Here is a 27,191-nt window from a genome sequence, read left to right as displayed (position 1 = left end):
ACAATTTATTAATTGATTTTGTGTATTGAGTGGTTTTATAATGCTATAACCTAAAATGTTATTATTTTAAATACTTATTATGTAAAGTTAAGAGTGATTTAATTTAGGATTTAGCTAAATGTTTAAAGTATTTTTAATAAAAAAAAAAACATTACTTTTTCTAATTATTTCCATGAATTAAACGTGAAAAATTATTGTACGTGAAGTTATTTTGAGTGTGTTTTTGGAAATTCACATCATTTTAAACAGTTCAAGGTGAGTTAATACAAGACTGGTTGAACAGAGTGTGTAATTTTTTAGAGAGAGTAAGAGGGATGGCAATATTTTGGTTACACAGATATAACGACAGCGGAGGCTCCGTGTAAGAAAAAGCAATAGTTATTAAATTAAAAACATAAGTTAAAAAATACCCTCCCGTCTCTTGGTTCTAATGATTAATAAAGAGGGGTGTACTTACATCCCGCTAGTATTCTTTAACATCACGACAACTGCGTGAGCGAGATGTCAGATATGACGAAATTACCGTTATGTTCAAAGATATTCATATATAGCTGTCGCCCGCGACTCCGCCCGCGCGGTTAAACACAATAGTAGCCTATGTGTTCCTCCAAACTATGATCTACATCTGTGCCAAATTTCATCGAGATCCATTGAGCCGTTCTGGAGATACCTTCAAACAAACATCCATTCATTCATCCGCTTAAATATTTTATTTTAATATTAGTAAGATTCTTAAATATGTTTTTAAATTTTCATTGTGTCGTTTTCAGATGAGTTTCGTACAATATGAAAAGTGTTCGTATGCTGTAATAATAATCAAATGAGATGCGCTACATCACTCTACAGCGAGCGATGGTGCGGTCGCGGAGAGACAAGATCGTAAGTATCGCCTGTGTTTACAATTAGTTGTAGTATATTATCATGGAAAACATACAACATGTCCGGAAAAGACGTATACAACGAAGTACCCATATTCCTTGCTCGAAAATATGACGATTTAACCCAGCTTACCTTTACCCAAAGTTGCTGCGTTTGGGTGCTAGAGGTTTTTTATCATTCATAATCATCAGCTTACTATACGTCCCCACTGAGGGGCTCGGAGCCTACCCAAGTTAGGGGTGACTAGGCCATAGTCAACCACACTGGTTTATGCAATAAATAATTTGCAAAATTGAAAGCCCTTTAGCGGCCAAACGAAGCAACTTGGGATAGAGTTAAGTCGGGTCAAATCGGCGTATTTTCGACGTTATATTTAATTTACTGTCTATATTCTTCCATATCTTTAAAAATATATGACGGTTGCAGTGGCGTTGGCGGTGTCAGTGGTGTTTCATCAGCGTGGTCGCCGTTGCCCTGGTGTTATACAACGCGGCCGCCAACATATGGCTGCTGCATCCCTCGTGCGCCCAGAGCGGGCCCACCTCGCGCCCTGCGCCCACCGCGCCCACCGCGCACTCCCCGCCGCCCACCGAGCCACCCTGCGAGCCCTGCCTCGAGGCCGCGCCCAGCGCCGCCGCCGACGACGACCCCATCGGCCGCCTCGACCTGCGCCTCGGTCGCTGGGACGGCTCGCGCTCCTACAGGCTCTTCGACTACGCCACCCTCGGGGACGTGTACGCCGAGGTGTCCGCCAGCAGGCGCGTGTGTCTCGCCACGCAGAGCTCCATAGAGAGGCTGCACGAGCTGATGAGGATAGCGGCGCACTGGTCCGGACCGATGTCCGTGGCGGTTTTCGTGGCCGGAGACGAACTGAGACTCCTCCGAGCGTTCGCGACGTGGCTCCTCCGATGTCGGCCGGAGATCTACGGGCGACTCGCGCTCCACGCGGCGACGCCCGCCGAGAGGCCGGGCACGCAGGGCGCCGCCCCCTCCTGGGCGAGGGACTGCGACGCGAAGCCGCTGCCGCCCGCGGAGCGCCGCGCGGACACGGTGGCGTGGCGGGCGCGACATCCATATCCCCAGAACCACCTGAGAAACCTCGCGAGAAGGAACTGCCACACGCCCTACGTCTTCCTGGTGGACGTCGACATCGTGCCCTCCAGGGGCATGGCGGAGGCGCTAGATGCGTTTCTGGCGAGGGCGCCCAAGTGTCCGCTGTGCGCCTACGTCGTGCCCACGTACGAACTGGACAAGAGAGTCGCAGAGTTTCCTGCGAATAAGTCAGAATTGCTGCGCCTGTCGAAGAACAAATTGGCGATACCTTTTCACAGGAAAGTGTTCATTTACAACCAGTACGCTTCAAATTTTTCTAGGTGAGTGATTCGAGATCTTTCACAAGACGTAAGTTTTAGATTTTTTAATTCGTCCTTCGGCCGCAAATTATCCGAGAATTTCCATTGCTCGTTCAGCCACAATTGTGATAAGTACAATACTTGGTACAAATATTTTGCAGTAATTTTTGGACGTAAGAGTCATGTAGAAGTTCGTAGCGGGTTTGATGTGAGAGCAGTATTGAGGTGGAGGTATGTGTGGTGCAGGTGGGAGGCGAGCGGAGGTAACGAGTCCTGTGAGACACACGTGAGCCACGATGTGACCAACTTCGAGCTGCTGTACGAGCCGTTCTATGTGGCGACGGATGCTGTGCCGGCGCACGACGAGCGCTTCCTCGGCTACGGCTTCACCAGGAACACGCAGGTACACGCTTCCTCAGCCGAGCTTCACCTCACACGTGGAGACCACGTTTATGCTCTAGAATACTACTCGAATACTATATCTCGCGGTCAGTTTTTGATTTCGGATTTTCTAAGACTTGACTTGTAACAAGTGCGTAAAGAGGGGGGAACGAAAGTAAACATCGAGATGGCATTTCCTGGCGACGGTCCAGCGGCCGCTTACCTCACTGCTGGATGCTGTTACGTAATCTGAGAGAACGTCACTACGGTCGATGTCTTTCGGAGACAGATTAACTCGTGAACAGGAAACCTCTAGCACCAAGCCTACGGGTGTTAAGGTTTAAAAACATTTGAAGAAAAATTATACAAATATCTCCCTTTTGACATTGATAATTTTGCTTATACTTTTCTATTCGATTATTTTAGTTGCCGAAAAGATATAACACTTTAGGTTAACTTACATTTGATACACGTCTCAAATAAAATACCTAAAGTTGCAACACTGCATTGAAATTCCTAAATGATTGATGTTATTAATATTGTTGCCAGTTACAAAAAGAAAGTTAGTTTTTCTTTATTTTATATATGATAAATAACTCTGTAATGTTTAAATAATTCTGTCTGTCTAATGTCGCCAAATTACTTTTAAATGCCAGCAAATTTGTCGTTAATGTAGGACACGACGCGGCCCCGACCTGCTGCTGTAAAAATACATCGCCGTAAAGACTGCTTGCAAACGTGCAAACTTTTATATTTTTAAAACAATCCACTTTATAGCAAGTATTAAGAAGTTTGTTTTGTACCTCTAACTTATAAACTCTCTTAATTTTGTAATCTAATTTATATGTCGCAGTCATATTGTATAATCCGCCGTATTACATTACGGCTAGCTGTTATCAAAAACTTTGGCTAGCCTAGTGTTGAATGTCGCGTGGCGCCGAATGCATTCCGTAGTTTTTATTCAGCGAGTAGCCGTATTGATTACCCGGCTACTCGTTGAACCGCCGCATTTCAAAACGGCACTGTTTTTGATGAAACAGCTAGCCGTAAAGTAATACTACGGATTGTGCAATATGACTGCGACACATATTTATCTTGCTAATATTATAAACTAGCTTTTTCCCGCGACTCTGTCCGCGCGGAATAAAAAAAAATAGAAAACGGGGTAAAAATTATCCTATGTCCGTTTCCTGGTTCTAAGCTACCTGCCCACCAATTTTCAGTCAAATCGATTCAGCCGTTCTTGAGTTATAAATGGTGTAACTAACACAACTTTCTTTTATATATATAGATGAATGTTTAGATGGATGGATGCTAGTAATGTCTATATGTAATATAGCTGTCGCCCGCGACTCCGTCCGCGCGGAATATAAAAAAACTTAATAAGTAAATAAATATTACGTGAAATTAAGTAATAATAGAATTTATATTCTAAGAAACGAAACACAGCGCCATCTATTGGTTGTATTTACAACCTAGATGTCAAACAAAATTGAAGAATTTTATCGATGAATCAACGTACACCGCCATCTATGAGAACTTCATAAAACTAAACAGTAAATAAACACTTGCTTAAGAAACAATTAATTGATACATTTTATTCGTTTACATTCACAACACAAGCGAATAATTGAGATGATAACTATCCTATCCAGTAAGTTAGACCAAAATACGGGTACATGTGAAATTTGATTGAAATCGGTTCAGTAGTTTTGGAGTTTATTGGCAACATACATCGTGAAACAAGATTTTTATATTAAACAATGATAAGATAAGATATAAAAATCGTATTTCGCAAACATGATTATTACGTATTAAGCGCCATTATTAAAATGATTGTCTGTCCGAAAGTCCGCGTTCGAATTGGACTTTTACTGGAAGTCATCTTATGTGTGGGAATACTAATTTTTTTTTTTATTTCACACTGACGAAGTAGCGGGCGACCGCTAGTCAAAATTATTACACATTTTCTAATTACGTTATCATGTTCAAATTGTGATATTTTTGACCTTTAACAGTTCGTATTCTTAACCGTCTTACGTAATACAAAATATTCAACTTTGACGTCAATGTTTGGAAAATATTTCTCAGAACGTGTACAGTCGGATGGTAAAGACGGTAACAGATTCGTTTTATTACCGGACGCGTCTACGTATTATGTGGATTAGAAAATAAATTTAATACAAATGCTATTGCATTTGTTAGTTTAATTTAAATAGAAATAAGTAATAAGTCCGTAATGTATGAAGTTGAATTATTTGTTCCGATAACTTCTTTCTCAGAACCCAAAAAAAAAGATTTGTTTTGATTTAATTTTCTTAGGAAAGACTCCGTTATTAGTCGTAGTATTTAGCTATCTAACTATCGGGGTTCTCAATAATGTAAAATAAAATTTTCATTCGAAAATATATTTTTTAAACACTGACTTTTAATCATTTTTAATAACGAAAATAATACAAAATACATACATTGCTCATGACGTCATGGCTGTCACAACACTATTTTATTATTTTAATCTGTATAAAACTAGCTGTCGCTCGCGACACCGCCCACGCGGAATTAAAAAAACATATTAAGTACTCTATGTGTTCTTCCAGACTATGATCTACATTTATGCCAATCTTCATCGAAATCCATTGAGCCGTTCTGGAGATACCTTCAAACAAACATCCATACATCCATCCAAACATTCGTATTTATAATATTAGTAATATTACCTACACGTTTTTGATTTCTGTAATTGATACCTTTTATTTTCCGTTCCCGATTTCCAGTGGATATTAAAAACGTTGGCAATGTGTTCACTGTAATAAATAACGCTTGTGCCTCTCTCGTTTGGTAATGGTCCACGCGTCAATTTATACTTCCGACGTCCCTCGCTCCCGATATTGAAATGCTATTGGCTATTGAATTAATGACTTTAATTTTGATCCTGTGACGTCAAATATATTCGATGCGGAAAACATAAATTCATGCTAATCTATGTTCGAATGTTGAACTTGTTTTCGTCAGTTAAATTTTTTACAAGTGTAATTTTTTTCTACGTATGTTACGTGCTTGATAAATATGATGACTTTGCACTCTTTTTTTCTATAAAAAAATTGTGGTTCTTATAACTCTTATGTCTTTTTTTCGTGAACGAAAAGCATTAATTTTATTGCTATTTACAAATCATTATCACTTTTAGAAATACGGGAATTCTAAGCAAGCAATATTTTCGAGGCATACTCACAGTCGTTAGTCCTCAAGGGAGTCCCTTACTGTTGTATATGTGAAATACGCACTTAAGGACTGTTTAATTATCCATCAAAAGTCACTAAGTGAGTCTCATGCATAGGCTTAATGCTTTGCCGGCCGACGGCGCGTCGCAGGCACTTGATGAATACGCGCCGCCTCTGTCAAACCACCTCTTGGCAATCTTCTATACAGCTGAAATGCTACATCTGTTTTATATAGGTGATATATTTTAATATCCAACATGAATAAAACGTTATTAAGCACGAAATAGTTTTTTTTAGATGATAACAGTCTGTTTCTTACACACGAGTACTATCTTTATATATCTAATATACATACATTAAAATAAAATCAATTGTATCAATATGTATGTATGTATTTTAATATTGTTTATTTTATTTGCGATGTTTCACATGATCATTAGTGCTTTAAAATAAGAAGAAAATTTTCCAATGTTTTTAAATAAAAACAACTTTAAAAGCTCGCATGATCAAGGTATTTTCATCAAATGTTCAGAAATAGAACTGACATTTCCATTAGAATAAACTTTAGGAGCGAAGCGAGTGATGTTTCAAACATTCATTTTAAATTATGTTACTTCTTACTAATTTTATAAATGCGAAAGATTAGATGGATGGATGGATGTTTGTTTGTTGTAGCCTGGAAGAAGACATAGGCTATTTATTAAGTTTTTTAAATTCCGCGCGGACGGAACCGCGGGCGACAGTTAGTCTATTCATAAAGGAACAACGATCACTTTTAAATAACTTTCCTAAAGAATTGTGGATGGTATGTATTCTACTTGAAACTTCTATGACTAAAACTTAGTCAAAAAGACATAGGTACATTGTTAAATTGAAGATAAGTAGGTTTAGAATAAACTAAGTAAGAGAGTGTATTTATTATATTTTCAAAATCAAATGAATTCTAGTTAGTTGGGGATACTAACTTCTGCCAGAGAGTGGACGACGCCACAGCCGTTGTCACCGAAATAACCTTAAGCCCGGCAGCAGTGAACTCGACTCGGCTCCGCTCGGCATTCGCAGTCTGCACGCGGGTTATTTTTATTCGGACAACGCGATGTCTTGTATTTGTATTGTAATTAGATACCTGACCAGCATGTTGACTATTTTTAATTCATTTATCTAACTAATATTATAAAGGCGAATGTTTGGCTTGATGGATGGATGGATGGTGGGTGGGTGGTACTAGGTATCTACAGAACGGATCTTGAATTTGGCATAGATAGAACATAGTCTAGAAAAACACATTGCCTACTTACTAAGTTCTGTTTCAATTCGCGGAATATACCTGCATCTCTGTGAAGTTTTCCACAACCAAAGTATTTGCGAAACATGAATAGTGTATGTATGTATGCAAAAGATTTTTACACTATACTTGTGGACATTTTATTCAGTCAAAGTTAAAAAGTATAATTCCGTAAGCTGGTAATTTTGTCAATGAAACAAAATAAACGAATGAAATGATTTATATGCATGCATAACATTTTTATGTTGTTCGTAATCTTGTACTATACAATAGTCAGCTGGGTGGGCGACGTAAACGCTATTGGCTGCAGAGTTTAAGTGATTTTTGAGAATTTACAATTTAAATTAAGGGCAGATGAAAAGAGCCAACTATTTATTCATCTAATCCTAAGATCTTCATTATCCCCGTTCACATTGTTGTCAAACTTGACACCTTATACCATATCTTTAAGAATAAGAAATTCAAGCAGACAGTGTTGGCACTATTTTTTTAATTCTAAGAACATTATCAGCAAAATGAAAAAAAAAATAACTTGAATCTCATTGATTATCAATGAGATTAAAGTTAATGATAACAATAACGTCATTGCTGTTGATATTTGAAAATAATATTTTATTAAAAAATTATGTAATTTTATTGTTGTAAATTTTTACACACGTATAGCACAGACTCTAATTTGACCGAAACATAAAATCCTTAGAAACGGTTCAAAAGGAGATCAAAAACATTTCGTATTTTATAACGCTACTAATGGAGGCTGGTCTGTACAGATCAGCCGATACAAAGCGCGTTTTAAAGTACATGTTAAGATCTATCGGATCCCATACAACTTCCCTTTATATGATAAAACGTCGGATATAACTATGTACATTGATTTGGTATTGTTAAAGCTCGCGTTATTGAGGCGCGTTCTTCAGAACACCAACTGTGTTCTGATAGAATCTTCTCGTTGGCCCGCGGCGGTGGCCCTGCGTGATAGAGAAACTCTACAATACGGCGTCGCTCGTAAAACATTGTTATTGACATAGTTGTCCCGTTTAATGTCCAATAAAATTAAATATAAAAGTTTAGATCGTACTGCTAACGAGTTATAAGCATTAGCGGGAATGGAAATATGTTCATAGCATGATATAACTTACTTACATTATTATTATATATAGGTATATATAGGTAGTAGGAGTTTGAGGGTAGGTGTGAAATAAGTTAAACAGTTTTTATCAGCTCCCAATTACAAATATAATTTAAAAATATAATTAAGTAGTGTCTATGTTCAGTACTTACATGTGAGAGTTAGTTACCCACTGGCTATCTATTTCCTTTCTAATTTTTCACAAACATTGCCACAAAAGTCACACTATCCAATCACAGTTATGGAAGCACTGAAAGAATCTTTTGCTACTATTTCTGAGATGTTTAACACCCGAATGTCAGAATTTCAACGTGAACTGCAGAAGTCTAGTCCTGTCCCAGTTACAGCCTCATCACTTGCTGAAGAATTTTCTTCTTTCAAGAAATTCATTGCATCGGTGCTGGAAACAATGCAAAAACAAATAGAATTTTTGAGCAGAGATATTGACCGAATGGAATTACAGCGAAGGCGTAAGATAATATTACTTCATGGCATCTCTGAAGACAAGACGGAGGATACTGCTGAAGTTGTGTCAAAATTGATATCCAACAAATTGAAAGTTCCTGGTTTCTCAACTTCTTGCATCAGTCGTTGTCATAGGCTAGGACGTACTGCAGGTAAAAAACCAAGGCCAATCATAGTAAAATTCCGTGAGGTCTCCATGCGTGATAAAACTTGGTTTTCTAAAACCAAACTAAAGGGCTCAGGTATAACGCAATCAGAGTTTCTGACTAGAAATCGCCACAATATATTCTTGGAGGCTCGGAAGCGACATGGCATTACGAACTGTTGGACAAAAGACGGCATAATTCATGTGCTGGCATCGGATGGCTCAATCCACCAAGTTGAGAGCTTGGCAGAACTTGATGCTGTCCCGATTGAAGCCAGCCCTGCTTCATCTGCGCAGTCAACAGCCACAGATGGCAAGCCCTCTGTGAAATCGTTTGCTAATCAGGTTCGCACAAAGCGAATTACAAGAAAATAGTGCATTTCTTTTTTTTCTCTTTCTATTTTATTATTTCCTGTATTCTAGTACATAGTTTCTTAAATGTTTAGTCTTCCACACACTTGGATAAGGGATTTTAGAATTGTGTACTGTGGTTTACTTATGTAACTGTAATTTTACACCTTTCTGTCGTCCTAATTTATAGATATTGTTTGTACAAATCCGTGTTGGTAAACAAACACTTCTAGGAATGACAGCTGTCACGCTGCATTTTATGATCGTACTCATTGACGCATACTTGTCAATCATGTCAAACTTCAAATGCACTGTGACGTGCAACGCCATAGTTTCTATAGAGGTTCTTGTTTGAACTTTATTGTTTTTAGGTACATTTAGTAATTATAATAGTATACGAGTACACTTTATATTTTTCTTTTTTTCTTTTTTCATTTAGTTTTTTCATATGAATAGTTTGTGTGACATATCGACAAGAGTGTCAGTAAATATTACATTACTATACGATTTACTTTACAACAGTTGACACCTGTGCTATGTTATAATAATGTTTTAATTAATGTTTCATTTTTATTATTATCTTTATTTTTAATTTTCTGTTATAAATTGTTCGAACTTGACAGAAGCTGGCGGGTAGCAACAGCACCACATCGAAGCACTTTTGTAATTAGGTTTACATTTTATAATTTTTGTTTATATTATTATTTAATTATCCCTTATTTATTGTTTTTTTTATATATATATTTTATATTATATTTCAAAATTAAATGAACGATAGTGATAGTGACAATGTTACTGATTCTTCATTGTATAAATCAGCGTCTAGTGGATTGAATAGTAGTTATGAAAGTATTCCTCCAAATGATGTGGCCCTAAACTCTCATTTTACAGATGTCTCGAAAAACTTTAATATTGTCCATATAAATGCGCAGAGTATACCGGCACATTACCCCGACTTTTTAGCCACCTTTGATAGCAAAAACATACATGCCATTCTTGTATCAGAATCCTGGCTTAAACCCTGCCTGGCCTCGACTTCTTACTCTCTACCAGGGTTTACTCTCATTCGCAACGACCGCACACAACGGGGAGGTGGCGGCGTTGCTATATATCTTCGTTCTCACATTCCGTTTTCAATTATTAATAATTCAGATCAAAATCAAGACGTGAACGCAGCAGAATACTTATTTATCGAAATACTCTTTTGCCATACAAAACTACTTCTAGGAGTCTTATACAGTCCTTCTTCAACAGTTGACTACTTTTCGGCATTTGAACACCTCCTGGAAGAATTCGTATCCATATACGATCATATCATTATTATGGGAGACTTTAATACGTGTCTTTTAAAACAAGACGTAAGATCTGCAAGATTAAATAATATTATTGAGGCAGCCAATATGCACATTCTTCCTCTTTCAGCCACACATTTCTTTCCGAATTGCGTCCCATCACTTCTAGACCTAATAATTGTCTCTTCTCCTGATCATGTTGCTAAGCATGGTCAATGTGCTGCCGATGCTTTTTCATATCATGACCTTATTTATATGTCATATAAAATCCGACCTCCTAAGGCAAAGTCAAAATTTCTACTTCAGCGCAACTTTGCGAATATGAATCTTGATAAATTGAGAAAGGATGCCCTGAACACCGACTGGAACGTAATTTTCAGTGCCAAGACAGTTGATGAACAGGTGGACACATTTAATTCAATATTAGTCAACTTATTCGATATCCATGCTCCTATTCGTCCAGTGAGAGTTCGCCACGCACCTGCACCTTGGCTAACTGAAGATATTAGAAATCTAATAAACAAAAAAAACAAAGCCAAGGCTAAATACAAGGCCAATCCCAGTGATGTAAATCGTGAAAAGCTTCGACAAGCTCGAAATCGCTGCAATATGGCGTGTAGAGATTCACAACGACGCCATATCCATAAATCTGTTCAAGATGAAGATCCTGCCAAGGTCTGGAAATTTCTTAGAAAACTTGGAGTTGGTAAGCAACAGAACTCTCCAACAGATAATACTGACTTAAATGGTCTCAATCTCCATTTTTCCTCTTCATCGTTCATAAGTAACATAGATAAATCGAACACCTTAAAATATCTTTCTAGTATACCCAACTCCAGTAACTGCTCTTTCAATTTTAGTCAATTTACGGATCGTGATGTCGAGAAGAGTATTCTATCCATTTCCTCTGACTCTGTTGGCGGTGACTGCATTAGCCGTAAGATGGTCATTCCTTTACTTGATATTCTTATTCCCATCATTAAACGCATCCTAAATTATTCAATTACCACCAGGTCATTTCCCAATCTATGGAAAGAGGCACAAATAATTCCTCTACCCAAAAAGTCCAAACCATCCTCTCCGTCGGACTATCGACCAATATCCATACTTCCGTTTTTGTCCAAAGTCCTAGAGCGCCTTGTCCATCAACAACTTAACTCCTTCCTCTCCTGCAACAATCTTTTAAATCCATATCAATCTGGCTTCCGTCCTGGCCATAGTACGGCTACTGCCCTCTTGAAAATCACTGACGACATAAGGTTAGGAATGGATGATCAAAAGCTCACGGTGCTGACATTGTTGGATTTCAGCAATGCTTTCTGCACTGTGGATTTTGATATTTTACTTGCAATTATGCGCTCTCTTAACATATCTCCGGCTGTTATTGACTGGTTTCATAGTTACTTGTATGGGCGTCGGCAACGTGTGCGAGTTCAAGATAATTATTCCTCTTGGTGTAGCATAAATGCCGGCGTACCGCAAGGTGGCGTGTTGTCCCCACTTCTATTTGCAATTTTCATTAATTCTATAAGCTCTCAAATATCTTCTCTCTACCACCTATATGCAGACGATCTCCAAATATATAACCAGTCTACTTTAGCTGATTTACCAAGTGCTATAAATATAGCTAACATGGATTTGGCCAGTATTTCGCGTTGGGCTAAATCTTATGGTCTGCAAGTCAATCCTGCTAAGACGCAAGCTATCATTGTTGGCAGCTCGCGTCTTATTAGTAAAATTGACTGGCATCAACTACCACCTATTATATTTGATGGCATAATAGTCCCGTACAGTGACACTGTGAAAAATCTTGGCGTGCTGATTGACCGTAATTTATCTTGGGTACCGCAGATACGGGAATTGAGTCGAAAATTGTTCGGAGCCCTTGGTTCTTTTCGACGCTTGTGTAATTTTCTTCCGATTCCTACCAAAGTTGCGCTTGTTCAGTCCTTACTTCTGCCTATACTTGACTATGCCGACATTTGCTATCCTGATCTCACAGAGGAGCAATTAAATAAACTTGACCGCCTTCAAAATGTTGGTATACGGTTTATATTTGGGGTACGCAAATATGACCACATATCCGAATATCGTGTAAAGCTCAAGTGGCTCCCAATCCGTCTTCGCCGGAATGCTCACATTCTTTCTACTTTATATAATATACTGTTCAATCCACTTGCTCCACATTATTTGAAAGAACGTTTTAAGTTTACATATCTCACTCATGACCACACCTTGCGTTCTAGTACAAACTTTTCTCTTCTTACTCCTTCACACACCTCTTCTTTCTACTCAAAATCGTTCACGGTTTACGCTGTGAAACTATGGAACTCCTTACCTCTCTCTATTAGATGCAGTAAAAGTATTGAATCGTTTAAAAAACATGTCAAAGATCACTATCTGCAGCTCTAATTTGGCTATATATTGCTGAAATATTGTATTATTTTATTTTCTCTTATTAATATTTCTATTGTTTTTATTTTTATTTCTTATTACTGTTCGTGTGCACCCTACCGATTTGGTTTACTTAGCTTAATTTCTACCCAAAGGTTGTCTGGCAGAGATCGCTGCTTAGCGATAAGACCGCCTTTTGTGAAAATCCTGTTGTACTTTCTTTTTTGTAACTCCATGATAGTGCACAATAAAGTATATTTGTATTTGTATTTGTATTTGTATATAAATGTGAATATTTAGATGGATGCATGTTTGTTTGAAGGTATCTTCGAAACCGCTGAACGGATCTTGATGTAGATGTAAAACATAGGAAGAACGATGATGATTGAGTCTAGACAATAAGTGAGTTAACTCGCTCCTCGTTTGTACTTTGCACCGTCGGAATGTTTTAGCCGGTGAAGGTCAATGAATCATGGCTCCGCTCCTGGACACGGCTGTTTTCACACTTGTTAATTAAAACAGCGCTTAGATCAATATTATTACTTGTAATGGAACCCACTCACCTGAATAGAAATTTATCTTTGTACTGTAAACCTTTAACTACTCGGGAATTTTCCTTAAGAGATGAGCACCATCTGTAGTTTTGTTTACTAACTGAAGGAATTATTAACAGTGGTAGAGCTCGCATTAACATCTATTGCATGAATGGACCAGCTCGACCGATTAAATATCATGATCACTGGCACGAAATGAAGTCATTCCGCGGTTCGTCTGATGAGAGTATGTGCCGGAAGCCTAGTTTTAGTCCTCTTCCCCTTCCGACCCCTTTGTTATAATGTAAGATTGGGACTTCCCAATGTAATGTAGATTTGGCGGTAGAGGGGACGCATAGGAAAGGAAATTCTCGTACAGTGCATCATTAAAGGTAAGATTAATAGTCGCTTCGTTATTTGGCGAATCAAGGTGCCCGCTTGCTCATTTGCCACCTTGTTAAAAAAAGGAACTTTACTAAGGATAAAATTAATGAACCAATCGTTATTAAAAAGAGTTTTGTCGAGTTAGTCAGAGTTCCCCGAGACTATGTTGAACCAGAAACAAAAAGGTCGCGGCCGTGGATATCAAGCGTGAGAAATTTCCAATTGCGGTCAATTGCGGTTGTGCAAGTGTTGCGAATTGGGACGCCTTCGACGTCGTTGTTACGGCTGCTGTTAGTCCACTGTTAACTGCAGCTGCACCTCGCCAGCGATGCCGCGGCCACTTGTCTGCCTATTCCTTTGTCTCTTATCGCCCGTAGGTAAGTCCTCTGTTGTAATTTTGTTGCCTACGATTTGCTAATTATAAATTAAATAATTATATAATTAAAAATCTAAAAATAAGAAAATGTGATGTAACATTAAATGTTACATCACATTTTCTTATTTTTAGATTCGTTTATCGCTTTAGCAATAAAGTAAACATGTTTTTTTGTTAAATTCTATTCACACAAATGGCTTTTCTGTTTTGAAACTTTTATTTGCTATAGTAAATTCTGTATAGATTTCCTGTGGTGCAAGAATTATTTAACTTTAACAGTCTCCAGCAGCTAAATATAAACAATCATATTTGTAATAAGATACATATAACAAACATTTTACATAGATTTATAAATGTAGATCTTCAGGAGGCAGTGGAAGGAGAATGTTGTAAAGAGGAGGGAGACAATCCGAGCACGGATGTGGAATTGCAAGATGTAGACTTGCAGGAAGCTTGCCCTGAGCTAAGCGGGCAGATCATCGGCGGCAGACCCAGCTCTGTAACGAGGCACCCCTATCAGGTGTCCATGGTGATGAATGGTAACTCCTTCTGTGGAGGTTTCATCATCAGTCCAGATTACGTGCTGACAGCGGCCCACTGCGTTCAAAAGTAAGTTTTAATTTTAACAGTTATACGACAACTTTTTATCATTAAGTGGCAAACGAGCAAAGGGCCACCTAAATTCGTTGAAATAGCGAAGCTACCGCTGCCCATAAACAGCCGCAATTGCAGATGCAACAGTGGTAGATCCCAAAACAATAATATTTGTTGGGTGCATGAATTGGCCGGCCGGTGAAATTCCACAACCACGCAGAACATACGCCTCAAGTGGAAGCAATTCCGCGAACACTCTATGACTGCCGGAGTCCTAATTTTAGTTCGCGTTCCCTTCTCACTCTTTTCTTAAAAGGAAACGATGGGAAGGAGAAGTATATTTGACGGAGGAGAGGATGCATAGAAAGGGGAAATATTATATTTCTGGGCGCCCCCTCCTCCGTCGATTAAAGGCATCTGCAATTGCAGATGTCCATGAGCAGTGGCCGCTTCGCTATTATGCCGAGTTCAAGTGGCAACACCCTCGTTTACACCTAATAACTTATAGAAAAAAAAAGAGAAGCGTTTTCTAACTTTAATCGCCGAAGGAACATATTTGCTCTTTTAAGCCGCAACCTTCGCGTAAAGGTTTTACTCGTTTTTAATATTGATGAGAAATTATCTTGAGTAAATATTCACATAGCACAATCAGTTTGTATTTTTTACTTGTTCTATCGTGAAGGTTAATGAAGTTAATAAAAACACTTTGATATAAGTAGTGAACAGTCATCACTACAAGGCATTTTGTTGCTCAAACTAGATAAACATCCTCATATTATAGGTACCTATATATCTCGTATAACAACAAGAAATAGTAGTCTTGTAATGATGATTTAGCAAATTAAGTTTTGTGAGGTATTATTTGTGTGCAATTTATCAGTAGTCGTTATGATAAATTTAATTTAGAATTAGGACTTTCGTATTCAAATGCTGTAAATCGTGTAATGGCCTAAACTTATTAGTGTTACTAAGGGAGTCAGGGTAGGTAATATACACCGACACTATCTGAGTTCTCAAATTCTCAATGTTCCCGTAGTTTTGATATTGTTACGTTTCGCACAGTACCGCGGCGGGCGCGATCCGGCTGCGCGTGGGCAGCACGCGGCGGGACTCGGGCGGGCGCATCGTGAACGTGGCCAACGTGACCGTGCACGCGCAGTACGGCAGACCGCGCTTCGACAACGACATAGCCGCGTTGCGTCTGGCGCGTCCGCTCGTCTTCAGCAACGCAGTGCGCGCCATCCGCCTCCCGCAGCCGCGCCAGCCCGTGCCCCTCGTCCGCCTCACCGTCACCGGATGGGGGCTTACTGCTGTTAGATCCTAGAAACTTTTTTACTTTTATAGCTAACGAGAAAATAGTTCGACTAATGTTGAGCGAGATCCTGGACTCGTTCCTTTCTTTCTCTCTATTCTTTCGATTTTATTAAGTCTCTATCATGAAAAGGTCGGTAGTAGTACTCAATTGGTTCCACAATAGACGAAATGAAATTTCTATCAGTCACGCTCGGATCGTGGACCGGAGTGGGGTTGATGACGATGGTTTTATTACTGTTCTATGAGTAGTTTATTCTATATGACGTAGTAGATAGCGTACAAGAGATGTTCTTGATGGAATGTTTGGTTGTGTCAGCCGCGCGGACGACGCATCCCGCGGACAATGATGGAGGCGCGGGTGCCCGTGGTGCCGCACTGGCTGTGCCGCCTCTCGTACGGCGACGCGCTCACCGACAACATGTTCTGCGGCGGACACTTCCTCATAGGCGGCGTCTCCTCTTGCCAGGTGGGACCTACACGGTCACTTGTCTTCATATACGGCAATTTTCTGGAACATTTTATAATTAAACGAACTCGGGGTCCAATGACTTCGTTGCTAGCTGTTACGCACTGACTGCGTTTGAAATTAAACCAAAAAAAATGATTTCTTTCCCTGTGGTGCCGCTTGTGTTGTTTTTCCTGTCGTGTTGTCCTGTCACTCCCCTGCATTAGTGTCCTGTGTGCAGGGTGACTCCGGCGGACCGGCGGTGTTCCGCGGCACGGCGTACGGCGTGGTGTCGTTCGCGCGAGGCTGCGCGCTGCCGCTCTCGCCCACCGTCTTCACCAATCTCGCCGCGCTCAGGGATTGGGTCTCGCAGAACACAGGAGTCTGACGCTGGACCAAATTCAACTATATCTCCGCACGCACACTGTTCATATAAGCTTAGCAAGTCTGTGATATAAATAAATGTTGTCTTCGCATTCCCGTGTCTGATTGCCGTTGTTTTTTTAATTAACTTTTGAATAAAATTTTACGAATTTGATCGTTTTTTAATATTTTATTTTGCGTTTGTATAACATATATTATTAGATCTTCTTTTGTATGATAAACTGGTTGATTATCTACAATCAGTTCCTACCAATGACATGTGCCACGATTAGCCGGTCTACAAAATTTACTAATATTCTCTTACTCAAAAAAGGTTAGCAAAATATATAAGAATATAAAATTCTATGAGGCTAAAACCGACATACTTGTATATCTAGATTTCTTCTAGATTTCTCTCAAATATATGTTCAAATCAGTCTATCTTTTAAAGATTGAACTGCCGTTTATATAATTTTAAATAGGTAGTAATATACTAGTAATGGCTTTAAATCTTCCTCAGGTATACGAGATGTTTCTGATCGGCTACCAGTTCCGCGTGCTGTCGCCGATCTTCACGATCCACTGGGGGCTGCAGGCGCGCCGCTCGCGCCCGCTGTGGCGGGAGAAGCAGAACGAGAAGAACAGGAAGCACTTCGAGACGTTCAAGCGGGAGTTGTTCGCGCGGTACAGGACGGACCCCCTGCACCTGCTGCGCCGCCCGCCGCAGAGGAAGGCCTAGGCCTCGCCGGGCCGCGCGCTCTCCGCCGGCCTCCACCGCCCTCTGCTGCTGCTACTGCCGCTGCTGGCACTCCACACGTGTCTGTCCTCTATTTGGTGATTCTTAATACTTTTGACAAAGTGAAACTTGAATCCCAGTGATAGTTAAAAGAAAACTTACTGACAAGTACAAAATTTTTTGGAAACGAGATATAAAATAGTACATAATATAAATAGTCTCACTATCTTAAAGACTGTTTTCGTAAAATGATAATGTAAATATTTGTATAACTGATAAGAATACTTCGTATTAACTTTACTTCTGTAACACTGTTCGGCTTTGTAAAAAATAATGATAAAAATAATGGCTTAAGATCACAATAAATGTTCAAGGTAACATTATGTATGAAGACTAAGTTTAGATATAATGTTAAATGTTTTAAAATAAATTAAAAAGTGTTCATTTAATTTTGTTAACATCAAATTTATATTATCTCATCGAGAGTAGAAGCTATTTATTGTTTGTAATGTTTTAAAAATTGAACTCTTGCGCCTGTAACGAGTGAGATTAGGCAAAGATTACATTCCATTTGCAATTTGCATATAATATAAACAGAAATTTATATACTTCTGCTACTTATTTCATCAATTTTTAGTTTAAATTAAAAAAAAAAATCGACCGTTATATACTGTATTCCATGAATGTTGCAAATTTACACAAAATTTATGTGAAGAAAATAATCTTGTAAAACTTTTACCTCGGTCTTCCTTCCCTTGGTGCTTAAATGATTTGTTACGAATTGATTCGTTAATCTTTGACACTTCATACTCTTTGTCGATGCTTTCTGTTCGCGTGCCCTTTTTTTTCTTTCCGACTTCTGTTACAACAGACAACAGTGTAAAAACGTGTTACAAATAAATTAATTACAAGAAACAGACTTTTATTCAAGAAACTAATGTTAAAACATAACATTTTTGGTCCTTCGAGCTTTCAAGAATACCGTGAGTGCAATATCACAATTTATTATTGTATATTAATTTTTCTCGACAACGCCGACTACAATAAAAAATGGCGACACAAGAAGATGGTGGCGAAAGAAATATCTTAGACAATTTAAAAGTACAAAGAAGTTCCATCAAAGGAAAACTTACTCGCATATTTAATTATATACAAAATTACGATCTTACAAATAATATATATGAGATTAAAGCAAGACAATCGGAAGTTGATAGAATCTTCCAGAAGTTTGACGAGGTGCAATCCAACATAGAACTTTTAGATTATGAAGATACAACTCGGAACGAACAAGAACGTAGCAGTTTCGAAAATAAATACTTCAGTGTAAAGGCAAAAATAGAGGAACTACTATGCGGACCCATTGTGCAACCAAGTACATCAAACATTTATGATCGTCTTAGCTCCAATACGAATTCAGACTACAGAAAACCCAGAGTAAAACTACCGCAGTTAGAGCTGCCGAAGTTCGACGGTGATATAAGACAATGGCCTGCATTCAAGAACATTTTCATGGCCTCCGTGGATAATGCTGACATACCAGTCGTGAATAAGCTACAATATCTGAAAACGGCATTAACTGGCGAAGCAGCTGGTCTTATATCTTCACTACTAATTACTGAAGAGAACTATGTCAGGGCTTTAGATATTCTCAACCAAAGGTATGAAAACAAAACTATAATTGTTAATTTCCATTTAAAAGCTATTACAAACTTTACTACTATAACTAGATATAATCTAAAAGAATTTCTTGTCACATTGCAGCAAAGTTTAGATTCTTTAAAAGCTATAAATTTACCTGTCAATAGTTGGGATGCATTATTAGTATTCTTAATATCTCAAAAATTAGATAACTCATTGCGTGCTGCATGGGAATTGAATAGGAAAGAAAACACTATTGCTAGTTTGGGTGAGCTACTTGAGTTTATGAATGGTCGTAGAACTGCCTTTGAATTAATAAATGATAAATTTCATGAAAAACATGGTTCAAAATTATCTTATGTTGCCTCTGTTGAAGTTAATACATCTTGTTTATTATGTAAAAAACCACATTATCTGTATAAATGTCCAAATTATCTTGAATTACCAGTACATGATCGTATAGAATTAATTAAATCCAAGTCTTTGTGTTATAACTGTTTACAGCCTTACCAAGTCAAACATAAGTGTTCAAAATATAAATGTCAAATGTGTCGTGGTAGACATCACACCACTATACATTATGAGAAAACTCAACAGGTTAGTCATGCTTCAATGAATGTGTGTGACAACCAACAAACATATTCTCTACAAAATGCTACTCCAATAGGTACACCTAACATTAATAACTATCACTTGCAACCACATGCATCTAACTTACAATCACAAAATGTGACATCTAATCAAACATCTCTTCTACATGAAAATACTAATACTACTTCTACTGTATTAATGTCTAACACTAATAAACAACAAATATTGCTTTCTACAGCTATTGTGCAAATACAAGACTCTTTGGGCAAGTGGGTGAACGCGCGAGCTCTTCTGGATGCTGGGAGCCAGGTAAACATTGTTACCCACAGACTAGCCTCTGCATTGCGACTTAATTTCCAGTATGATGCTTGTGTCATACAAGGTGTTGGCAACAGTCATTCTCAATCACAAGTTAGTATCAATACAAATATTTCATCTCGTTACAATGATTACAAAGCTAATCTCACATTTATAGTGATGGACAATATTGCAGTGCCATTACCTCATAACTATATACCCACACATACATGGCACATTCCACCTAAGGTGACAAATACTCTTGCTGATCCTACATTTTTCATACCCAGCACGATTGATCTACTCATTGGGGCAGAACTATTCTATTCATTATTATTAACAGGCCGAATAAAACTTGGTTCACATTTACCTTTCTTAATAGAGACTATATTTGGATGGGTTGTTTCTGGTGCGTATATTCCAGATACTCAACAACTTACAAACAACTGCATAACACATATTAGTATGCATCTATCTTATAACTCTACAGACAAATTACTTCAGGCTTTTTGGGAACAGGAGGAGTTGCCTCAAAAACAATTACTCTCCCCTGAAGATAAATATTGTGAAAACCTATTCACATCTACTACTATGCAAGACAATAATGGCAAATACATAGTAGATTTACCTATACAATCTGAAAAGCTTAAAATGCTAGGTAATTCTTTCAAAACTGCTTATAGTTGCTTACTTAAACTTGAGTCAAGATTTAACAAAGATGCTAGCCTACATAAACAATACAAAGCATTCATTAATGAGTTTTTAGAGCTTGGACATGCACACTATATTGAAAACTTCTCGTCATCAGATGAACATGCTTATTACATGCCTCATTTTCCTATCATAAGACCTGAGAGTGTTTCTACAAAATTACGCACAGTATTTAATGCCAGTGCTAAGACATCTAGTGGTTTATCTCTTAATGATATTCTATATGAAGGTCCTAACATTTACAATGATATATTTGATATAATACTTTGCTTTCGACTTTATAAATATGCTTTCATTTGTGATATTGTTAAAATGTATAGAAATATCTGGGTTAATCCTAAATTTACAGCCCTACAGAGAATTTTATGGCGGAATTCAAACACAGAACCATTGAAATGCTTAGAACTAAAAACTGTTACATATGGTACTAAGAGCGCTCCTTTCCTTGCTTGCCGCACAATGCAACATTTAGCTGATAAATACATAAACACTCATAAGCTAGCTGCTGAATGTATAAAGTCTAGTTCTTATATGGATGATTATTTATGTGGTGCTCAGTCCGTGGAGCAATGTGTAGAATTATGTACTCAGCTCATTGACTTATTGAGTAAAGCTGGTTTCGAATTGCATAAATGGTCAACTAATCATTCAGAGATATTATCACATGTCTTAAAGTTAGATTGTACACAAACTGAGAACAATCCTTACAACTTTTTATCTCACACCCCAGTCAAAACTCTTGGTTTACAGTGGATACCTACTAAAGATGTACTTCAACTTTCCATTCCTAATTCAAGTGACAACTCTCAATGTACCAAAAGGAATGTTTTATCTCAAATTGCACAAATATATGATCCTATTGGTTTACTATCTCCTACAATTATATTAGCAAAAATATTAATGCAAGATATTTGGAAACAAAATATAGATTGGGATTCTTTAATTCCTCAAGAATTGTTAGAAACTTGGAATATGTTCATTTCACAATTACATTCTTTAAAAGACACAGATTCCTAGATATTACTTTTCTGATATTCCTACAGATACCATTTTGCTAGGGTTCAGTGATGCTTCACAGAAAGCTTATGGAGCATGTTTATATTTAAGAGCAACTTATCCTAACAAAGAGATTACATGTACTTTAGTAACGGCTAAGTCTAAAGTTGCACCTATTAAAAAGCAACAGTCAATCCCTAGACTAGAATTGTGTGGAGCACTACTTTTAGCTCAGTTAACTAACAGATTTTTAGATACAACTAAAAATAAAATCAATATTTCATGTATATATTTATTTACAGATTCTTCAATTGTATTAAGTTGGATAAAATCACCATACAAACATAAACATGACACATATGTTACCCATAGACTCATGCTTATCATTAATGCTACACAGAGTGACAACTGGTATTACATTAATACTAAACAAAATCCAGCTGACTTAATTACACAAGGTGTCATGCCAAATGCACTTCCATCATGCTCTTTATGGTGGAATGGACCTTCTTGGTTAACACAAGACCAAACATTGTGGCCTATCACTGCAAATATACCTGAAAATGATAGTCAAAAAGTAATTGATTTGTCAACAACTAAAGTGGTAAATATTTGTACAAAATTAACTAAAAACTACTCATTCTTCTATGATCTCTTTTGTAAGATCTCTAATTTTACTCGCTTAACTAGGTCAGTAGCATATATATTTAGATTCATATATAATTTAAAAAACAAAACTAACAAACACATTTCTTATTTATCAGTTTCTGAACTCAAACATGCACATAATTTTATCATTCAAACATCACAACATCAGTCATTCACAAAAGAAATTAGCGAATTACAAAATGCTCAGAATAATAATACACAGTCAGATCACATAAGCACACATAAATTATACACATTTACTTCTAGCCCTATCAGAAACTTAAATCCTTTCTTGGATGAAAATAATTTGTTAAGAGTGGGAGGGCGCATTCAGCACTCGGACATACCATATAGTCAGGCACACCCTATTATATTAGCTGCTAAAGACCACATAACTACATTAATTGTACGTCATTATCATCTCAAATTACTTCATGCGGGAGTTCAAAACACATTATACAACATAAGGCTCACTTACTGGCCAATACATGGTAGACGTGAAGTTAAAAAATGTATTCACACATGTGTAAGATGTACTAGGTACAGAGGAACAGTCTGTGGACAACAAATGTCAAACCTACCAACTCCTAGGGTTACATTAACTCGTGTTTTCACGCACGTAGGAATAGATTTTAGTGGTGCTGTATCCATCAGAAACACTATGGCTAGAAACTGCAGATATTTAAAAGGTTATATTTGTTTATTTGTGTGTTTGGCTACTAGAGCAATTCATTTAGAATTAGTGACAGACTTGTCATCTCAAGCTTTTATATGTGCTTTAAAGAGGTTTATATTTAGACGAGGATTGCCTACTTGTTTGTACACAGATAATGCAACGAATTTCAAGGGTGCAAAATCTGAACTTCATGATCTTTATAAAATGTTTAAAAATGACAAATGTTATAGTGAAATAACCGATTTTTGTGCTTCTAATAACATAGAGTTCAAATTTACTATACCATTAGCTAGCCATATGGGTGGTATTTACGAAGCAGGTATAAAATCTGTTAAGTCACTACTTAAGAGATATTTGTTTACTACTAAGTTAACATATGAATTACTTTACACTGTATTAGTGCAGATAGAAGGAATATTAAATTCCAGACCTTTGTATCCTATCACGGATTTGCCAAATGATTTAACTTGTCTAACACCGGCTCATTTTATCATAGGTACAGCTATAACAGACTTACCTGAGCCTAATTTACTAGAAATAAATGAGTCTAGACTTAATATTTACAAAAGAATAATACAATTAAAACAGAGATTTTGGAAACAATTCTATTTCAGTTATTTATCAGAGTTACAAACTAGAAACAAGTGGTTAAAGATTCATAATAATTTAAATATTGGAGACTTAGTGATAATTAAAGATGAAGTTACTCCCCCCACATTTTGGCCTCTAGGCAGGGTAATTTCTACCAAAATGAATAAAACGGATGGCCTTATCAGGTCAGTTGTTATCCGTACTTCTAAAGGAGACTATGCTAGACCTATTCATAAGTTAATTTTGTTACCTACTAGGACTTAAATTTAAATCTACTTAGAAGCTACTTTAATTTTGTTTGTTACTTAGTTACTAGTGTTATGTTATGATTACTACTTCTATTATTATAATTGGTTTGCTACAAAAGTGTAAAGGATACTTACCTTGTGTGTACATCATACTTACCTTGTTACCTATTAATACTATTACTTAAATTATGTAACTACTAGATTCTATTGTGTTATTTTAGAGTTATATAATCTCACTATTTGTAAAAAGGGCGAGAATGTTACGAATTGATTCGTTAATCTTTGACACTTCATACTCTTTGTCGATGCTTTCTGTTCGCGTGCCCTTTTTTTTCTTTCCGACTTCTGTTACAACAGACAACAGTGTAAAAACGTGTTACAAATAAATTAATTACAAGAAACAGACTTTTATTCAAGAAACTAATGTTAAAACATAACATGATTACTGAATCGTTTGAAAGCTTACAATATAAGGGAACTTCTTCCATTCATCACAGCTTACGACCTAATAGGTTGACAAACAGAAACAATTCCAGTATTATCGTCAGTTCCCACTGCCGAAACTTCTTGTTATTTTCTTATTTTCTTATTTTCTTCAAAGAGATTGAGTGGGACAAAATGTTTTTTTGCGATTGTTTCGGCAGTGGAGCCACGGTTACGTGTCAGTTTTACAAACACAAAAAGAAGAGGCAGAGAAGCGTGTTGATTTAGGCCATTTTTAGCCGACTTCAAAAAGAAAGAGGTTATCAATTCGACTGTTTTTTTTTTAATGCGTGTTACCGCGAAACTCCGCCCCTGGTGGTCCGATTTTGATAAAAATTATTTTAATCGAAAGGAAGTGCTTGTATATGGGTCCCATTTTTTTGTTTTTTTTTCAATAGTTCATGTTGTCACAGAAATAGAAGTCGCGCGACTAGTCGGTGAAAACAAAGTTTTATTTTGTTTGATGTTGTTTTTATTTTACTAACAGTGCAAATAAACTTTAGAAAAATATGTTGGTAATATATTTAATTGGTTTAAAAATTAATGTTGCAAAGTTGAATAGTTAGGTAATATTTGGTAAATTTAATTTTAGACCTAGTTTAAATTTGAATAAAATGTTAAACACATGCAAATACTGCTTTTATCTACAATATTATCCTCACTTATTTAATACTAACTGTCGCCCGCGACTTCGTCCGCGCGGAATCAAAAAAAAACGTGTTCTACATCAGTGCCAAATTTTATCAAGATCCGTTGATCCGTTCCGAAAATACCTTCAAGCAAACATACATCCATCTAAACGTTTATAATATTAGTAAGATAATGTTTTGTGTAGTAGTAATCTCGAATGCGCGTACATTTATTTAAGTTTCAGTAAAAACGCGTTTTATGTCATTAAATTTAGTATGAAATTAAATTATTAGTAATTTCAAATGTGTTGGCGGCGCAATCGGCGCGCTGCGCAGTCTCCTCCCGTTACAACCCAACACACCAACATTTGAGTTCAGTTCATCGTATTGCAGCGCCCCGGGTTGGTGTAAAGTACAACAAAAATCTCATACTAATTTTGACATCATTGATGATGACACAAATATTAGTGCTAGGCCCACTGCACAGGGACTCGAGACATTTAAAAACTTATTTTTTATGGAACTTGATCATTACGAACGACTTTCAACCTCCGTAGTTCGAAACCTATTACGAAATTATAATAGAAATTCAACGATGGGCATTAACTCGTTAATCCGTTAATCGTTAATTTTAACGAAGTTAACATTTTGCTTAACGGATTAACTTTTAAGTTAACTTCAAAAAGTGTTAACGCTTTTGTTAACTTCCGGTAAACTCAACTTCCGTTACGTCTCACTCGTTACATTAGAAACAGGGACACGTGTTGTAATTTTGTTTAAACTATGCGATCTAGCTATGCTGGGCTAATGTCGGCGACTCGAATGCTGAACGAATGAGTTGATAATAGAATATACATGTGAAGTTCGCGTACTAGTGTAATGCATCAGAGCGTCCAGGAAAGACGTGACCAATGGGACAAAATGAAATGATGGTTCGAAAACACTTTTCTACATTCATACCTTTAGACTTTATCTAATACTTGAGATACAAATACCACTGACTGACTATAGGTTCAATTGCAATCAAAATAATCAAGTTTGAAAAGATCTTATTAATGTGTTAGAGAATGTATAGTGAAATTAATATAGTGAAACAAGTGTCGCCACAATAAGTGTGATATTGTAAATTCAATTTACAAATATGTGTGCAATTCGTGCACATCATCACATCGTATCAAAAGACATCAAAAGATCTTCTTTTCACTTGTTTCACCTATTTCTCTCAGCCCCAAAAGCAGTATAATTTTGGAATGGTTAACTTTTAACGATTAACTTTAACTTGCGTTAAATTTTCGAGAATTTATTGCTTTAACGATTAACGATGTTGATTTTTTAATCAACGATTAAACTAAAGAAAGTTAACTTTTCGATTAACTGTGCCCACCTATGTAGAAATTCTTGTTTTCCTTTTGTATGTATTTCGGACAGCTGCTATACCGAAAGTTTTAATGCAAGAGCAACCAATGAGATTTCAACACTTAAAAGTGAAACTTAAACTTAAAATGTGGTACTTGAAAAGGCTTAACCTTTTAATTATTTTACAATTGTTTTTTGTAATCCTTACTAAGAATAGTTGTTACTAAAATGTTTTAAATTACATTTTATTAAATGATAAGATGAACATCGCATAGATGACAGATTTGTTGTAGGCTTGAATTGCAACAGTTGTAAGTCCTGTTAGAGATTATACCTATACTATTGCTCTAAATACGATCATAATTCATAGTTAAAGATTTTTTGATTTAAAATTGCTTTATTCTCTTCCCAACATTAACTTCAACTGTGACATACTTCACGTTCATCTTTTTGTGCAATTTCTTCAAAAAGGGGTACCCACATTTGAAAACAACAAAGATAACAATCTTTATATCAATAAGTAAAGCAATATCTTTGTACGCCTTGTGGGTATAAGTATTTTTGAATATCTTGGTGGCTTGGAGCATCGCACGAGTCCCTTGGCAGAACACAATGTTAGCGTGGCGCAATGTTAGGGAGAGGGGTGAGAGTCGGCGCTGCACAGCACGCAGCAAGGTCGGCTGCCAAG

At 37.1% G+C, this 27,191-nt stretch overlaps 3 protein-coding genes across 3 annotated transcripts; all 3 read left to right on the top strand.

Annotated features, from left to right (window-relative positions):
• The first annotated feature begins 748 nt into the window (after window positions 1-748).
• LOC106708886 (beta-1,4-glucuronyltransferase 1) lies at window positions 749-17,753 on the top strand. The gene is made up of 4 exons (XM_045677888.1): window positions 749-879; window positions 1,306-2,252; window positions 2,478-2,634; window positions 17,424-17,753. Exons 1-4 carry the CDS (start codon window positions 826-828, stop codon window positions 17,640-17,642), a joined length of 1,377 nt encoding a protein of 458 aa, XP_045533844.1. The 5' UTR covers window positions 749-825; the 3' UTR covers window positions 17,643-17,753.
• LOC123720994 (trypsin-like) lies at window positions 13,938-16,954 on the top strand. Its single transcript, XM_045677889.1, has 5 exons — window positions 13,938-14,188; window positions 14,547-14,796; window positions 15,844-16,093; window positions 16,412-16,561; window positions 16,782-16,954. The coding sequence occupies exons 1-5, from the start codon at window positions 14,140-14,142 to the stop codon at window positions 16,926-16,928; spliced, it is 846 nt and encodes a 281-aa protein (XP_045533845.1). The 5' UTR covers window positions 13,938-14,139; the 3' UTR covers window positions 16,929-16,954.
• A 747-nt stretch (window positions 17,754-18,500) lies between the features above and the next one.
• LOC123720997 lies at window positions 18,501-21,870 on the top strand. The gene is made up of 2 exons (XM_045677921.1): window positions 18,501-19,297; window positions 20,107-21,870. The coding sequence occupies exons 1-2, from the start codon at window positions 18,690-18,692 to the stop codon at window positions 20,219-20,221; spliced, it is 723 nt and encodes a 240-aa protein (XP_045533877.1). The 5' UTR covers window positions 18,501-18,689; the 3' UTR covers window positions 20,222-21,870.
• Window positions 21,871-27,191: the final 5,321 nt, after the last annotated feature.

Source organism: Papilio machaon, chromosome 5, assembly GCF_912999745.1.
Source record: "Papilio machaon chromosome 5, ilPapMach1.1, whole genome shotgun sequence".
NCBI lineage: Eukaryota > Metazoa > Arthropoda > Insecta > Lepidoptera > Papilionidae > Papilio > Papilio machaon.
This window is presented reverse-complemented; position numbering and strand designations above follow the sequence as displayed.

What these genes read in the sequence shown, in the direction of transcription:
- LOC123720994 (XM_045677889.1), top strand. Translation starts at nt 14,140, where the DNA reads ATGCCGCGGCCACTTGTCTGCCTATTCCTTTGTCTCTTATCGCCCGTA. An exon ending in TTGTCTCTTATCGCCCGTAG is followed by an intron (nt 14,189 to 14,546) that starts GTAAGTCCTCTG and finishes TTATAAATGTAG; the next exon opens with ATCTTCAGGAGGCAGTGGAA. An exon ending in GCGGCCCACTGCGTTCAAAA is followed by an intron (nt 14,797 to 15,843) that starts GTAAGTTTTAAT and finishes CGTTTCGCACAG; the next exon opens with TACCGCGGCGGGCGCGATCC.
- LOC123720997 (XM_045677921.1), top strand. Translation starts at nt 18,690, where the DNA reads ATGGCGACACAAGAAGATGGTGGCGAAAGAAATATCTTAGACAATTTA. An exon ending in TTAGATATTCTCAACCAAAG is followed by an intron (nt 19,298 to 20,106) that starts GTATGAAAACAA and finishes TGCTTTCTACAG; the next exon opens with CTATTGTGCAAATACAAGAC.
- LOC106708886 (XM_045677888.1), top strand. Translation starts at nt 826, where the DNA reads ATGCGCTACATCACTCTACAGCGAGCGATGGTGCGGTCGCGGAGAGAC. An exon ending in GGTCGCGGAGAGACAAGATC is followed by an intron (nt 880 to 1,305) that starts GTAAGTATCGCC and finishes TGACGGTTGCAG; the next exon opens with TGGCGTTGGCGGTGTCAGTG. An exon ending in GCTTCACCAGGAACACGCAG is followed by an intron (nt 2,635 to 17,423) that starts GTACACGCTTCC and finishes AATCTTCCTCAG; the next exon opens with GTATACGAGATGTTTCTGAT.